At 37.0% G+C, this 16771-nt stretch overlaps 1 protein-coding gene across 2 annotated transcripts; it reads left to right on the plus strand.

The window, feature by feature from the left end:
- The first annotated feature begins 3376 nt into the window (after positions 1-3376).
- On the plus strand, positions 3377-15251 carry LOC135620120 (uncharacterized). Of its 2 annotated transcripts, XM_065122794.1 has the most exons (17): positions 3377-3763; positions 4375-4472; positions 5324-5443; positions 6278-6367; positions 6533-6648; positions 6743-6842; positions 7579-7650; positions 7723-7770; positions 7863-7940; positions 8024-8143; positions 8280-8385; positions 10328-10491; positions 11606-11740; positions 12442-12572; positions 13629-13691; positions 13801-13879; positions 14854-15251. In XM_065122794.1, the coding sequence occupies exons 1-17, from the start codon at positions 3475-3477 to the stop codon at positions 14923-14925; spliced, it is 1881 nt and encodes a 626-aa protein (XP_064978866.1). In that variant the 5' UTR covers positions 3377-3474; the 3' UTR covers positions 14926-15251. The 2 variants fall into 2 exon arrangements, with proteins under 2 accessions (XP_064978866.1, XP_064978867.1); XM_065122795.1 differs by lacking the exon at positions 4375-4472 and having other exon boundaries at positions 3594-3763.
- The last annotated feature ends 1520 nt before the right edge of the window (positions 15252-16771 follow it).

A 16771-nucleotide genomic window follows, 5' to 3' on the forward strand; every position in this document is an offset into this window, starting at 1 on the left:
AATAGAGGTCAATTATTTTATGATAGGTCAATTAGATGTGTCCTGATTCCCAATAATTATACCATGTTACGTCTTGCTTACCTACCCTATGCAGATTTGTCCGAACCGGACCGGTCCGGTTCGTGGCTTTTCGACCAAACTCGCATGTAATGATGCGACCCACTCGGGTCTATCTACAGACCGGAACCAAATTGAACCGGCCAATCCAATCTTTCCCTGTCACCACAACATCGGTCGACCCCGAAACAAGCAGGAAGGAGACGCAGAAGACGATCTTCTTGATCTCAGCCATTTTCGACAAGGATTAAGGTCGGTTTCACTATTCAATGCGGTGACCCGGTCAGGTTTGGAAGCCTGCTATGCCGGCTCTCTTTCTCCCTTCTCTTCCAGAGGAGGAAACCAAAATGAGGGGCCTCCGTCGCTCGCGTCAGTGGGGAAGAAGCTTCCTACACGGTGGGGCATCGGCCATTGACCAACTCTCTTACTTTTCGAAAGCAGGCTGCTTTTCGTGGGTTGGTGGCTTCCTCCCGTGGTAGGAATTCAAATCTGTCTTCATTCACTCGGCGGCCGCACACACCGGCGAAAACAATGGCCATGATGCGGCCACCACAAGGAGGAGCTGTCACCGTAGAGCTGATGTTGGTGTCCCGTGCAATGATCGCCATGTGTTTGTAACTATGCTGGCCAATTGTGTGGCCTGGGATGGGGATGGCTCGCCAGCACTACTTTTAAAGCACTTGATCAAACCGACGGTGGAACCCTAACAGAGACCATGAGCCCAAATCGATACTTTGATTGGGCTTGGACGTGAATTACGTGGATTCAACTGAACCCGACTTGGGCTCTCGACTCAAGTTACCTTAATAGAACACCATATAAGGGCTGACGCCTAACAATAACGTTAGTAGTCATAAGGTAGATAAGATTATAATAGTGGTAGATAAGATTTTTCTAACATGTATAAATAGATATTATATTTAACTAATTCAAGTATATTATTTTTATATTTTAATTTATCAGTCATAAAGGTAGTAAAATTTTTTATCGGATAAATTTTAACCTAAAAGTCTTATTGATCTAATACTGTTTTAGAGAGAGAGATTTTTTGAAATAGATATATTTGTGAAGATACGACCATCGCATTGAAAATCTTATAGAGAATTTGGGTAATTCCTTTAGTGTGTTGTGGGACCTATGGGTTAAAGGATAATCTTATAGAGAATTTGGGTAATTCCAATATTGTCGAACCCAATCATCATCCAATTCGATTAATCTAAAATCATCTCTTTTCCTAATCTGATGGGTAATTTAAATGATCACTAGCTATTATTACCCATGAATTTTCTGCATACTTTATGAAACTCTAACAATGATCATATCAATTAGGGATCCAAAATTTGATGGAGAGATAAAACATCTTCTAGTTGTTTTGGTGGGGGAATAATTTTGAGTTGTCTTCTTCTTTCTTCCATGACAACATCTTCTAGTTGTTTTGGTGGGGGAATAATTTTGAGTTGTCTTCTTCTTTCTTCCATGACAACATCTTCTAGTTGTTTTGGTGGGGGAATAATTTTGTCTCATGCTTCTTTCTTTGTTTTGTGCTTCAAGATTTGAACTACTGTATCGATCATGCAATGGCTTTCCTTCCCCCCCCATTTTGATCATTCGTTGATCTTTTTCGACATCACATTGTCATCTCCATTTGCTGCCACTGTATCTAAAAACCTATCTCACCATTTTCATCACCTCCTAATCCCACCCTCACCCCTTCTCTTCTCAGTTTTCATCGTTCGATCATAAACCAAATATACAACAAACAATAAAAGAAAAGAAAAGAAACTAATCTCCCGATCGATTAGATCAAAACTCGAAGCAAAGACATTGAAAGATGCATCATAAGAAAGACAAATCATACCTCCGAGATAAAAGAGACGCCACAGATTTCGACCAGCTTTGGATATTAAAACCTCTTGGATGATTATTGCATCACTATTTATACTCATGAACGTAAAACAATTTACTATATTTTATACATAACAGGTTTAGAACACCTATACATCACAATAACCATATATACACCCCACACAATGATTGATTTATATGAGCATAATGAGTATATTATAAAAACTCTTACTTAGATGAAGTTAGAGGACTCATCACTGCGTTACGCCTCACGTGCACTATTTTCGGAAAGACCACATTTTTAGCTTTTGATGCTCAAACAATATATTCTTGATGTGCTTTTATCATTTAAGAGCAAATAATAGTCTAAGATTCTGCTCATATTAATTGAGAATCTAAAATTATAACTAGGGAGGAATTTTTTTTTTTTTTGGTTATGTTAAGTGGAAAGATTTCTTGACACATATTCTGTAAAATAAAAAGAGATAAGCAAATTTCTAATGGAAGTTCATTTATTTCTTAAAGGGAAAAAAATAAAAAAAATGATAATGGAAACAGCAAAAAGAAAGGGAAATCAATCATTGGGATTCCACTATCAGAATAAGATTAGGAAATCAATTATTGATACAATTAAGATATAGAATGAAAGATTAGGAAATGGTTTTAGAATCCAATAGAGCTCTATTGTTAAGAATCTTGTTGAGTTAAGACAATCAATTTAATGAAACTAATTTTCTGGATCTTATTTAATAGTTGAAAATTTATTTTTATTTTAAATATTTGGATATAATTACCTATAAAAATTGATTTATGTATAATTATAACACCCAATGTATCGAAAACCGATAAACTTTTCTGTGGAAAAATATAAAGATTTAATATTCCACAACAGGTTTTTTTAGAAAATAAATTCCAAAATAATATAAAGTTTAATAAAGTTAATATTAAGGTTGGTGAGAATTTAAATTAATTGAAATGGATTTATAATATTTTCAGATATTAAACTAAGACAGTATAATCTTCATTCAGGAACATTATAATTAATTAGTTTCATGAATTAAAGTATTATAAGTTTATTTTAAAACATTATAATCAGAACTATCTAATACCATTAAATTTTAATAAAAATAATAATTATTTAAAATTTAAGGACTCTCTAAAATAAGAGTGCAATTAGAAAAAAAACCAAAATATAGGGTTTTTTTTTGGTGAAAAAATAAAAAAATACATAAGATTATCAAATTATGGATAAAATTAATATTGCCTTTGACATATGCCTTCAATTTCAATTTAGATTCAACAGCTGGTCAACCAAATAGGTCAACGACATTGACCAATCTAGTCCCTTGTCCAACACTAAATCTCGACTGGATTCTGTCACCCCCAATCCCGGATTGTCCCTAAGATCATATTTTACTCCTTTAATTGTTACTGTTGTGTTATTATTCTTTACCTATTTATTTATTTCTTTGTTTTATTTGCTCTGCCCGTGCGCGGTGTGCCTCCAAACCCTCGGTTCTCCGGCCGCTTGCTCTGCTCGCGCGCGATCGCTCTCCTCGTAAAGGAGAAACGATGGTGGATTTGATCGAGCTCTGTGGCAGCTGCTCGCTGCGGAGGCTTCAAAATCCCGTGTTGGCTCCGGTTCGCTTCAGGAACCCCGCTCGAGCACCTGCGCGCGCACTTGGCTTCCCGCGTCCCGGTGCGGGGAAGGCTCGCGCTCCTCGCCGCTGCACAATTATTGCGGAGTCCGTGGAAGGGGAGGTGTTTTCTGTGACGTCCTCGAGCAAGTCGGATGTGGATTACTTGGGGGAAAGCACGAAAGGGGATCTGAATGTGAATGAGGAGCATCTCGACGCTTTTGGTGAGTTTGCTACTCAACTGTTGCCGTCAGTGTTAGGTGGATTGGTGTATCAACGACCTCTCTGTAGCTTCCGTCGTGCAAAGGGCAGATTTTTCCTATGAATTCTTGGTTTGCTACTCGACCGTGACGGTTTGTTTTAAGGTTAAAAGCTGCCTGAACTGATATTTGCATATTAGTTCAAGTGCAAAAGTTCACTAATTCCCTCATTGTTGGTTGGGTTTAGCTCTTGGGCTTGTGGAGAAATATTTACATGTTGTGCTTAGTAGTCTTACTTCAAATGTGCCCTATGACTGCTATATAGTTCACCAACCAATCTCAAATTGCAGCTTCTAAACACTTATTTATGGGGGTAATTATTACACGGATTTTGGATTAAGTATTGAGAGATACAGTATCAAGGGCCGTCTGATGACGACTGTGGGTGAATTATTGGGTTTAGAAGGAATCCCTGTCGTGGGGGAGAGGGGGGGCGGGGGCGATTGTGAAGTATGTTACCTTTGATAGTCCACCCTGAATAGTCATGACTATTCAGTTGAGTGAGTCTTGTGAGTATAATTATGAAGGAAAGCTTGTGATTGGAGAGTTAGTTGCTTTTTTGGTCTTTTTTGTAGGTTTTGATGGTCAAGCTGACTTAGATGGCCTGATTGGAGAGATAGCAAGAATTGAAGCTAAAGAAGCTGAATGCTCACTTAATGCTTTGGGAATTGTGGTATAATTTTACCATCATTTGATCTTCTAGTTATTATGCAACTCATACATACTGGAAACTTATCATGTCTGCTTTACTATGAATTTTTTCCCCTCATAGTTGAGTCTAAAATAAGCATAAAAGATTTACATTTAGAATGCAGCTGGCTTTTGGCACGTAATATCTGTAACTTTTTAGTACCTTCAGTAGCTCCTACAAAATGTACAAGGTGAGTTATTTTGGAGGAATCCTGCTTGGACCAATTCTACCACACACATTCCTGAATAGTTGTCTTTCAGAGCATCTTATAAGTTATTTCTCTTGCATTCTTTGAAAGGCTATATTATCACCATTCTCTTCATTAATAAATGTTTTACTTTTAGTTATTGCATTGTAAGATCTTTATGTGAAGTTACATGAGTGTCTCCATTGCATAAGCTTAAACCTCAACCAACACAAAGTTTTTGCTTGCTGTGGCCTTTTGGCTATATTGCAAGTTACTCTTTGCCTAGTTCTGCCTTATTTAATAGTTAAGCACCAATATTAGAGGATTCTCGTTTGGTTCACAGCTGAATTCTTCTCCATGGTGCCTTGTTAAGAGATGCACTTTAAAGCCAGTCATCTGGTGATGATAAGAGGCTCCAAGGATGATCTTTGATGATGATAGTATATGAAAGGAGACCGCCAGCTATTTTATTTGTACTTCAAATCTTGAATTGTGATTTAGCTCGCCTAGTATTTCTTTATTTTTGAATGTTATTTTGTAGTTATATGTGTATATTGATTAACTAACTATACAATTGTAGCATTTTGGATCTTATTCTTATATAAAAGAGATATCATATGCTTGACTCGCAACATGGTGGATGCAGGATCCTTTCTCATTAAGAAACTCTCCATGTGGCATTTTCTGCAGCAGGACTTTAAATCTCAGATCAATCAGTGCAATAGGTTATGACATGGACTATACATTAATTCACTATAATGTAATGGTAAGTAACTAGCTACATGTCAATTTTACTTAGACTTTGTTAATGGCACTTCAGTCACTGCCCCTGAAGTCATTCTACTAGCTCAAATTAGATCTTTATGCATACATGCATTATCTTCTTATGGGATACCCTCATTAGAGCTTAATGGAGGGAAAAGATATATTTAAACAACCTACAAATGGGCTCTTATTAGGGGCAAAAGAAACAGAGTGGAGCATAAACCAAATAGGTTTTATTTTCAGTTAATATCTATGGGCACATGTGTTTCAGTTTGCTCATCATACCCATGTTGCTGTAAGGACTTTGTTTTATCTTAGTATCAACACTCTGGTTATAGAGATAGATCTATGATTTAATAGACTGTTTACTAGAACTGTAGAAGAGCCATGCTCAAACATAATTGTTCAACTCTGTGGCAGGGGGTATATCATTACCTTTCTGACAGATACGTACTATCACATGCCAGTTGGCACAAGGGCATAACACCAACATGCATAGTTCAAAAATTGGCCTGGGCCTGCATCAGAATTGCTAGTAGGACTCAGCATATCATGTTGTGATAACTGTTTTGGTAGGACACATGCCGCCACATGCTTACTGGCGCAAAAGTCCTTGATGATCAGTTAAGCTTGAGCAGCACATGGCTTGAGTTCTAGCAGGCATTTAGGTACTTGCTCGGATCATTTCGGATCCACTCATTGGTTGCTAGAACCAACCACTTAAACTAATCATGTAACTTAAAATTCTTAATATTAAATTGCTTTTAAAGTGTAAATATGCATCGCTTACGCAAGTTTCATTGAATCATGACATGTCTTGTTAGTCACTTTGCAGGCTTGGGAAGGGCGTGCGTATGATTATGGAATGGCCAACCTAAGAAGCATGGGCTTTCCAGTTGATGGTCTCGAGTTTGATCCAAACATGGTAATGTTGTTTATGAACATGATGAATAGGTGCAACATAACTATCTTGCTATGTTGCATGTAGTAATGTAGATAACCTGTCTCTTGATAGATGCAGTCATTTTGGATGAGTATGGTATGAGGAATTTGTTTGACTTTTTGCATCTTTTTTTTTTTCTTTGCACAGGTTATTAGAGGTCTGGTCATGGATAAAGAAAGAGGAAACTTGGTTAAAGCCGATCGATTTGGTTATGTGAAGAGAGCAATGCATGGTACCAAAATGCTCTCAACACGAGCTATTAGGTGCGTCTGTTGTCTCCTGGTCTTGCAAATTATTCTCTATTTAGTATCAATGTTAGAGAAATTTTATGTTTTTCACTTTTCATCTGTGGTCTAGTGAGATTTACGGGAGAGAACTGGTTGATCTGCGAAAGGAAAGCCGCTGGGAGTTCCTTAACACCTTTTTCTCTGTTTCAGAAGCTGTGATGTTCATGCAGGTTGATTACCATCCTGAAATAGAATCTAGGAACTTCAGGTTCTGGTGAATCCTATTATTATTTTTTCTTTTCTTTTAATGGAAAAAGCAACAATTAGTTAATAGGTGTTCTGTTGCATGTTTAATGAATCAAGTTTTATGCGTTTGTCAGTAGTTACTTAAGACACTATATATTGCTCCCTTTATGGCTGAATTGGCTCACTTTCTGGATGCATTTTCTAGTCCGATGAATAATACTATGTTAAAGTTTGACTTTTTGGTTCTGTCAAAATGAGAAAGTGATAGTTAATGATTGGCAACAAACTTATAATATACCTATTGGATGTTTGACGTAATGTCTAGAAGTGTCATTTAGTTTACGTATTTCATAGGAAGCTCCAGTAAATTAGAACATCAGCATTTTCTTTTCATCTTGGAAGAAACACATATGAGTGGGGTATCAAGAGACAACCTGGTAAAGAAATTATGGATACATTGTATGACAGGGTAATGCATTTAAACGTCCAATATTATTCCACTGCGTAAGCATCAACATTTTCCCTTAAATATTCTTTCACTGTGTAACCTTCCAATACATGTATGTTTCTTCTATATGTACGATGCAATTGTATATTTTTCAAATTTTTTGCTTATTTATTGGCCCTTTTATTTCCTCAGATTATGCTGTGTTGTTATTCAGTTTTCTAATATTTGCCATATTACAATGCAAAACTGACATTAATAAGTTTCACTTGCAGATGGTTGACAGATTGGATCAAGGAGCAATGCCAGCAGAACTTGGGCCACTTGATTATAAGGGGATCCAGAAGGCAAGAAGCTGCGGCTTATCTAACTATCATGGGATCCAGTATTATAATTCTAATATTTCCTTTGGCTTTCAGGCTGTTGCTAAGGCCCTCTTCAGAGCACATGTTGAAGGTCAGCTTAAGGTAATATACCAGCCTATGACCATCACTCATGATCCTTACCAATTGGGTATCTAGCAAGAACATCCAAGTTTCGGGCTGCTACTTTTTTGCAGAGTGAGATAATGGCAGAACCTGAACGATTTGTAGAGCCTGATCCTGAACTTCCTCTGGCTCTTTTAGATCAAAAGGAGGTTGACATATGCACTTTTTATCTCTAAAAACTTTCTTTTTTGATGTACTATTTTTACTAATGAGATTAAGTGGACTTTCTCAGGCTGGTAAGAAATTGTTATTGATTACCAACTCCGACTACCATTATACAAATAAAATGATGCAGCATGCCTTCAATAGGTTTCTTCCTAATGATATGGGTTGGCGAGACCTTTTTGAAATGGTGAGGCAATCACTTCTCGGGACTTTCCACTTTTTGTTGAACTAGGCATTGACTTTGATTAATCGTCTTTTTGTATTCTATTGTATTAATATTTTCACATGTGAGTTTCTAATTAATGAGTGCTGTTATTTTGAAGGTTCTAGTGTCTGCAAGGAAGCCAGAATTTTTTCAAATGTCTCAACCCTTATATGAGGTTGTAACAAGTGATGGATTAATGCGTCCCTGTTTTAAAGCAAAGTCAGGTGATGCAATGTGTAGTCGATAGCTCATTTTCTATTATTTTCAAATGTTCCTTATATTGTTTTAGTTTCAATATGAGAAGCAGCAGCTTCATTTGTGTGGAACATCTCTATTCTAGGCACAATATTATATGTCTCTTTCACAAGCCCTAAACCGAGTTTATAAGACACAAGATGTGGGGATCCATGCATATGACCTTTTTCCAACATCATGTTCAAACTACTTTAGTATTGTTGTTTACCCCATGATGAAAGTTCTACTGGGAACAAAACAAGGGCATTAAATCAGATTGGAAGCATGTTATTTATCGTATGTCAAACCTGTCCAAGTCACATAGAGAGTATTGAAGTAGCTCTCCTCAAATTCAAGATAAAGGTATTAATTTATATGACCCGATTCGTGCTATCTGATAGATTCTTTATTTCAGAAATCCACAATGACTGCTTAACCCAGGGAATTATTTCTTATCATACATAGGTGTATTTTTTTCTCAAGAACAATGCTTAGATTATAGGTGCCATTGTAGTAGAGAATATTTCTCTTTTTATCAATCTTTTCTATTTTCTTAGGCCTTTCATGGTGCAACTGCCATGTGTTGTGGTTTTACTCATAAGTGCATGGTATGATATATATTCTGTACTGATTATGTTCAATCTTTAACTCCATATTTATTTTGAAATCAGATAGTTTTTTAGTTAACTTTATACTTCTCTTTTGACACTTGTCATGACCATAGCATCTTTATATTTTAATTGCCTTGCAGTGTTCAATACCTTTGATTCCATATTTCTACCGCTGGAACTCTCCTAGATCCATTGTGTTATCAGAGCAACAATACCTGTTCTTTATCTATGTCAGTCAGCTCAAGATGTGACCACAAGTATCAATGTCCCCGAATTTTGACTTGCTCCACAGTAATAGTCATATGGATCTCGGACTTGCTTTGTTTTTTCCCTTCGATTTCCTGATTTTGCTTAAACTTGAAGCTCCTGATCTGCACCTACACCATTCAGCGAATCCTTTGGAATGCCACATATTCGGAATTATCGGCAGGTTTAGCTTGTTCTTGTGGCCGTGCCTAACCTTGAAATTCCTTGAAAGAGTGGAAGAGCTTCATCCAGTTTTACAACTTTGAAATTCCTGATTTTTTGTCTGTTTTACAACTTTGATTTTTTAGCTGATACTTGCTTTTTTTATCCTCTTTTCCTGGGTCATCTGCTAGAAAAAATCAGACAATTTATCAAGTTATAATGTTTGTCATACATGCCAATTTGATGAATGCAACTTGGGATATGGTTATAAATGGGTCTCTGCTTGAGGTTCTCACTGACTGTCAATACTTTCATATTGCATAAATATATTGCATAGAACATCCATTTATTAGCTGGAGCATCATTGACTGGGCTGCCTTCTAAAGGGTGGGCCTGCAGTGACATGCTAAAGCTGTTCTTTTGTAATCTAATGACTAGTGTTTCAGACATGAAAACAAGGATACGCTTACAGAGGTAAGACTATGCATATTGATTCTCTGCAGGTCCTGCATTGCCGGAGCCCTCCTTTTAATCAATCAAATAAATCATTACTCATTACATCACAATTCAATTAAAGCCAATAAATTTTGATCTGTAAAAAAATGATATGAAACTGCAAATAATAACTGCTCTGTTGCCTGGTATATCACAGACCATGAATGAATGCTGTAAGGCTCCTTCAAGACAACCATCCACTGACTGTACAGGAGTGTATTCTTTTCTAATTAAGTGAGATAGCTCATTTTTAAATCAACCTAGGAGGCATCTGTGACTGGTAGCAATTTAAAACCTGCAGCATTGTGTTTCTAGTTCTTAGATATTATGGACTTTGACATGTGTCGTTGGTAATATAACTGATAGTTGAACCTTTGGAATTTGGAACAGTTCCTTATTAAATCCTTTGTTACTGCAGGTGGCTTGTACTCTGGTGGAAGTGCTCAGATGGTAGAGAAATCCCTTGATGTACATGGTGATGAGATCTTATATGTTGGCGATCATATCTATACAGATGTAAGCCAATCAAAAGTTCATTTGAGATGGCGGACAGCATTGATCTGTCGAGAATTAGAAGATGAGGTTAGTTAGCTGGTATCTCGCATCTGTTATATGTTCATTAACTCATGGCAATGATCTCTTTCAAGATGGGAAGCTAGCATGTTGTTGAACTTAACTGACAATTTGGCATCTCTGAGATTCTTATGGTAGCTTGTTCCACTCTATATATAATTGGATCGAATCTTAAGGAAATTTGTCATAGAGGTTAACTGTAGAACTTCACATGGATTCCAAACATCAAAGTAGGACCATTTACAACTCCACCAAAAGCTGTCTGTAACTTTTAATATTATCTATGAAATCCTTGTTTGATTTCTTACTAATACATTGTCATATTCCTGGCTGAAGAATGTTACAAGTTTTTATCAGGTTTCTAGTAGTAGTTGGTACTGTTTGCTTGATTGCTTTTTGGCGAGAATTATTTTATCTCACCAGTTACTATCATATAGTATCGATAAGTTCTTTATTTTCTTTTTTTCTTCTGATGCAATCACATGGATGATAAGTGGAAATGATGCTAAATGTGCAAGCTGTGGATGGAATCCATGACATCACTGAGAGGAGGCGATGTCACTACCACACCTGCAATCTGACAAAGACAAAGTTTAGTTGAGATATTTTCTTGTAGATTAATATCTCATATTATATGTTTTTTACTGCTATCTTGTGTTATGACCAAGAAATTGCTAGTGTTGGTTAGAAACTAAGTCTTGCTTTTAACTGGAACTTAATATATCACTTCGATTGTCTAGCAATGTGGCCTTTGTTTTGGTGGACTCTAGAATATCATTGTATAATTATTCTAAAGATTTATTCAAATAAAAGATCTTATGAAAATATGTTCATTTTTCTAGTTTTCGGGCTTGATGACTTTGGCATTAATGAAGAATATATCTTATCAAATATAAAATATTGATAAATTCTTTTGGGTTTGAATATATTCACTCCCAAAGTCATCTTTTATAAGCATTGAAATATTTTGATGATTAAAATGATTATTTAATTTCCATAAAACAACATTATGATTAAGTAATTGCAGAGTCATCATATGATGATTAAAATGAAGATTTTAGTGGTTCTGTTAAGTTGAGAATAGGTGTCAGTTTTCTTCCCATTGATTTGTGCTTTTTTGCAGTATAATGCATTGATCCATAGTCGAAGTCACAAAGAAGAACTAATAGAACTTATAGAGCAGAAAGAAACAGTAGGAGATCTATTTAATCAGCTACGCCTTGCATTGCAACGCCGAACGAAAGGCCGCCCAGCACAGGTGAACTCAGATGACAGATAACATAAATTTTCTGCAATTTTTCTCTTTCATTATTTTTAATCTAATACATCAATGTGTTTTTTTATTTCTTATATGTTCATAAGTCAAAATTTACTTGATTATATATCTGTTATCGTTAGTCTACTGCTAACATGAATAAAATGAACCTTTTGTCTGAAACAGATAGCTAGAAGGTTCCACCAATAAAAACATGAATCTTTGTTCTACAGGTATAAAAAGTGTCATTGACTTTTCAACAATCAAAGAATTGATAAATGAATACATGACTTTCCAATTTCCTATGTAGTACTGGAATAAATGTGATGGAATCATGATTAACCAGTAAAATCCTTTGAATAGAAGATTCTTACAGAAATAACAAGTTCTTTTGTTTGTACTTACATAAATTTGACAAAGATTAGCTACCTTTAATCCTGGTGGTACTTCATTCTTGCCTTTTTTTAGTTTTAAATGAATATTGCGAAAACAATGTTCTATCATTGGATCTGTGGTGCACAAACCAGTACTTCTGAAAGAATACTCTATTCTTCTTTTTTCATCCACATATAAAGTGACTTCATAAAAAAAATAGTGGAACTTGGGTGCATCTAAGTTCTGTGATTCTGAGATTTTTGTTTAATGTTTTGACCATCAAAATTTCACCATTTTTGAGGTTCCTCTTGTCTTGTTTCTTTTCTCAGACTCGTGCTGCAAATAATATGGATGACCAAGAACTGACAGAAAGCATGCAGAAACTGCTGATTCTTATGAAAAGACTAGATCAGAAAATTGCACCAATGTTGGAAGCAGATGGAGAACTCTTTAATAAAAGGTAAAAAAAGTAGTTTTGATACCTAATGCGATATGTGAGAAAAAAAGTGTATCGGTCGTGGACCATATATAAGCTTGTTCCAGTAGGAGTTTATGATTAGGTGATCTAGCAATGACTAATCACATATAATGGGCCTTGGAATGGGTCACCCAGTCCAGCAATGATCAATCTTTTACCTTGCTGTTGTGATTGTATAACCTGGTATTGTCTGTGCGGTGTTCTCTTTCTTCTCAATGTGGCTTTTACCTGAGACTCTGACCAAAGGTTGTCATTCATTATTGCTTGCCTTTGGGTGCATTGTGAAGCAAGTGAAGTCTTTCTTCAGATACAAAGTGATAGATACAAAGGTATCAATCAAATGACCTAACCAGATATTTCTGTAGAACTTTGAAGCAGTAATTTAACTTCCTTTTTTGAAAAAAAAGTCTTTCTTCCTCTTCCTCCTCTCTTCCTCTATCAATATACACATTTTTTCCCCTCCTTGTCACTTCACCTCTATTTTATTACCAAAAACCACTTCATATGTGGAATGCTGCAGTCTAAATCCTTGGCTTTGTTTCCTCTTTCCAACAATTCCTGTACATATTTGATTCACCCAGCCCATGCACCTATGTTGGTCAAACGTCATCTGTCGACCTGTTTTGATTTTGGCCATTCTCAGCCATATGAGTGGATGTGTTGGCTACAATTCAGCTAAGACTGGTCAATCCCATCTGGTTCATGCTATTGTGATTGCTAGACTTCAAATTAGAAGAAGAAATGGATAGAGAAGCTATAGGACATTGTGGCAGCATGACTATCCTGCAAGGTTTGGGTAGACCAATGAGATGTAATTTTTTTGAAACTTGGCATTTGACTTTTTTCTTGTTTTTTATTTTAATGTTAACTTTTTGGTCATTCTTGATTTGCTGATCTGATTAGGCTGATCCAATCAATCCTAATTCTAGGTCCCAGGTTCTTTATTTCTTCTTGAATGCTTGTTGCTCTCTGAATTTTTGTTTTTTGTGGATATTAATTTCAAAGCCTCATTCCCTTAAGCTACTTGCTCCTTTCCAGGTGGGGTTATCTCTCACGTGCGGGCTTGTGGGATAAGAGTCACCTTACAAGACAAATTGAAAAGTATGTCATCCTGTACTAGCTTTCTGATTTGCCCATCAACAGACGGGTAGTGAGAATACATGCAACTCTGGTTTGTTTATAATTGATGTGTGATTATTTTCAAATGCAGGTATGCAGATATTTATACATCCAGGGTTTCAAATTTTCTCCACTATACACCATTCATGTATTTCCGCTCACAAGAACAGGTGAAAACAGTATTCAAGTTTTGCTATCATTTTTATGTTAAAAAATTTGAACTTCTTTTATGGATGCACTAGAAATATCATTTTCTATGACATTTTTTTTTGTTATCCCATGGTTACAATTCTTTCTATGCCGTTTTAAAAAATTCTGATTCACAGAAGCATCTGATAAATAATATGATTGCGGGAAGTTTTTTCAAGATTGTTTAGATCTTTTGAAATATTACTAAGGCTGATAAGTTTTCTGGTTGTAAACACAAGGGGTTTAGTGTTACTTCAGGTTTACATGGAACCGGGCTCGACATCTAATCTCTAGTAATATGCCTTGATATTGGTTTAAATCATGACTATAGAAAGGCCGGTATCTTAGTGATCATTCTATATTTTGTGTGGAGAGTTTAAAATAAAATCTGCAATCATCCATCATCTCACATCATCCATGCTGTAAACCTGATGTCATTTGTCATCGGAATTGCAAAGAGGAATGAGGGGTTGACATTGTGTGGTGTAGAGTAGGATTTTCTTGCTTCTTTTTGTTTCATATGAATTTGATTGGTTAATAATATTCTTGTTTTCTGGTTTTAGAATCTCCATTTAATTCAAGAGATCTTATGGGCATCGAGTGTTCCAAGTGAGCTTTTTGCAAAACTTGAATAACACCACATGAATTTAACCATATCCTATGATTTTAACTATGCATCTGGAATGAATAATTTCTAAACGATAGGGAAAAAAAATCTTGGTTACTTCAAGCCTAACATTGTAGCTGATGCGAATTCATATGCTACCTACACTTTAGTCCAATTAAATCTGTTTTTCTTCTTGTATTACAAACTACATTGACATGCAAAACTTTAGTGATATTCATAAATGTGAATCGGTTGTTTACCGTATTCTTGATCGACAAATTAGGAGTTGTGGTCTACTACTAGTTTTTTCTTTTTTTTGTGCTCATCATCTGATTTACTGTATTGCAGACACTCGCGCATGATTCACTCACATTCTCCTCTACGGGTATTAATGGAGTTGCAATGAATCATGCTGCCTGACTCAAATCGAAGTTACTTCTATACATTATTTACTTGTGACCATGGAATGTAAGTTGAGGAGTCTAACCTCATATTGCAACAATAAAAGAGGTTGGAAATTATCGATGACTTCTGTACATGCATCCTTACAAGAATGTAAGAATGTGGCATTTGGAGAGAAGAAACCTTTGATACATTCTCACCACTATGCAGTATCTGATTCTTTGCAGTTCGTATGATTATTAGCCATGGTTGCTAACTTGACCTGTAAATTGAAATACTACAGACAGAAGCCAGAACTCAACTCTATATATCTACTAAAGTGGATGCCTTTTCTTGGGGATTCATCCTTGTCTGATTTGATTTTGATGCACCTCCTCTATTTGCTAAGGGGATTCGAGTCTTGTAGACATTTCTGAAACCAGATAAATTGCTGAATTGATATTGCAATTTGCCGTATTAGTCCCATGAAAGAGATCATAGTTTGATCAAGAAAGCAATCTCATGTAAGATAAGTTTGCATGCATTATACAGTGATGAGAGATGAGTGACTTCACCTCACCCTCTTTAAGTGGAGCAGTTCAAAGGAGTGAACTATCCAATCTCATATATTAGTGCACCAATACTAGAGAGAGGGACAGAGAGAGATCCCAATACTGCACCTTTCAACTAGTCCATAAGAGTAATAAGCCAACACAAAAGCACATTGTTTATTAGAAAGAGAGTAAACTCAGGACTCCACAGCATCACAACCTCCACCTCTCTCTCTCTCTCTCTCTCTCTCTCTCTCTCTCTCTCACACACACACACACACACACACACACACACACACACGCACATGTCACACACACACACACACGCACACACGAGCTAAGTAGACGACACCCTCACAAGCTAAAACACTAATGCAGCTCCACTTCCTACACGGACAGATTCAGGTCCGAGGCAGCCATGGCCATCCATCATGGTGGAGGAGCACCGCGGTCGCCGCCCGATGCTGCCGGTACCCCCGGCACGGTCCCGAAGCCCGGAATGCCGCGGAATGGTCGTCCAAGGCCGAAGCGAGGAGCTCCGCCGAGGTTGGGCCTCCCCAGGAACCCCCTAAATGGCTCGGGAATGTTCTGAGGCTGATAAGCTTTTGGCTCCGCGTCCAGGTTCCTTGCTTCCAGCCCTACAGCAAAGGAGGCAAGGAAGAGGGCAAGAACTAGAACCATCTTAGCAGAAGACCTCTCCATGCTTGCTTCTCTAGTTCTCATGGACCGTGTATGTCACTGGTTGCAGCCCATCTTATAGCGGAGTGGATGCAGGTGACATTTACTTGCACCGACTGGTAACAGTTGAGCTTTTAAGGTCTGCAGTTAAAACAGGTTGATGAAGCAGCTGAGCCTGCCAACGCATGGAGACTGCATCTTCATATAGCAATCATCAACCGAGGAGATGAGTTCGGTAGAGTGGTACTAAGAATGGTTAAAGCGAGTCCGATCGAATCACCTACTCCCATCAACTGCCATCAGTTCCCAGGATACTTGCTGCAGCTGCCTTCTTCAGCATAGGAATGCCTCATTCAAGGAGGAGGTGTAAGTTGGTGACATGACTGTCCCGAGTGTCGCTGGTTCGAAGCTGGTGGTTTCTGCGCAGAGATGGAAGGATCGGAGGCCTCTGATGTATTATTCCCAATGCATCTCATTTACATGCAATTCGTCTACGCAAAAGCAGAAAACCCATCCCAACTCCTAAGGGTTTCTTTTACGCCTATCGAGTCCGTCCAGAATGAGACAACAACAACTACTACTACATTACCACTTTCAAAACAGAGATTTTGCTATGTTCTTTATCAATGCCCAAATGAAGGGAAAACACACTGACT

Source organism: Musa acuminata, chromosome BXJ2-8 (genome assembly GCF_036884655.1).
Source record: "Musa acuminata AAA Group cultivar baxijiao chromosome BXJ2-8, Cavendish_Baxijiao_AAA, whole genome shotgun sequence".
Taxonomy (NCBI): Eukaryota; Viridiplantae; Streptophyta; class Magnoliopsida; order Zingiberales; family Musaceae; genus Musa; species Musa acuminata.

Excerpts from the sequence above, each read along its gene's own strand:
- LOC135620120 (XM_065122794.1), top strand. The coding sequence starts at position 3,475 with ATGGTGGATTTGATCGAGCTCTGTGGCAGCTGCTCGCTGCGGAGGCTT. Across the intron at positions 7,651-7,722 it reads ATTATAAGGGGATCCAGAAG|GCTGTTGCTAAGGCCCTCTT; the intron begins GCAAGAAGCTGC and ends TTTGGCTTTCAG. Across the intron at positions 13,880-14,853 it reads ATTTCCGCTCACAAGAACAG|ACACTCGCGCATGATTCACT; the intron begins GTGAAAACAGTA and ends ACTGTATTGCAG.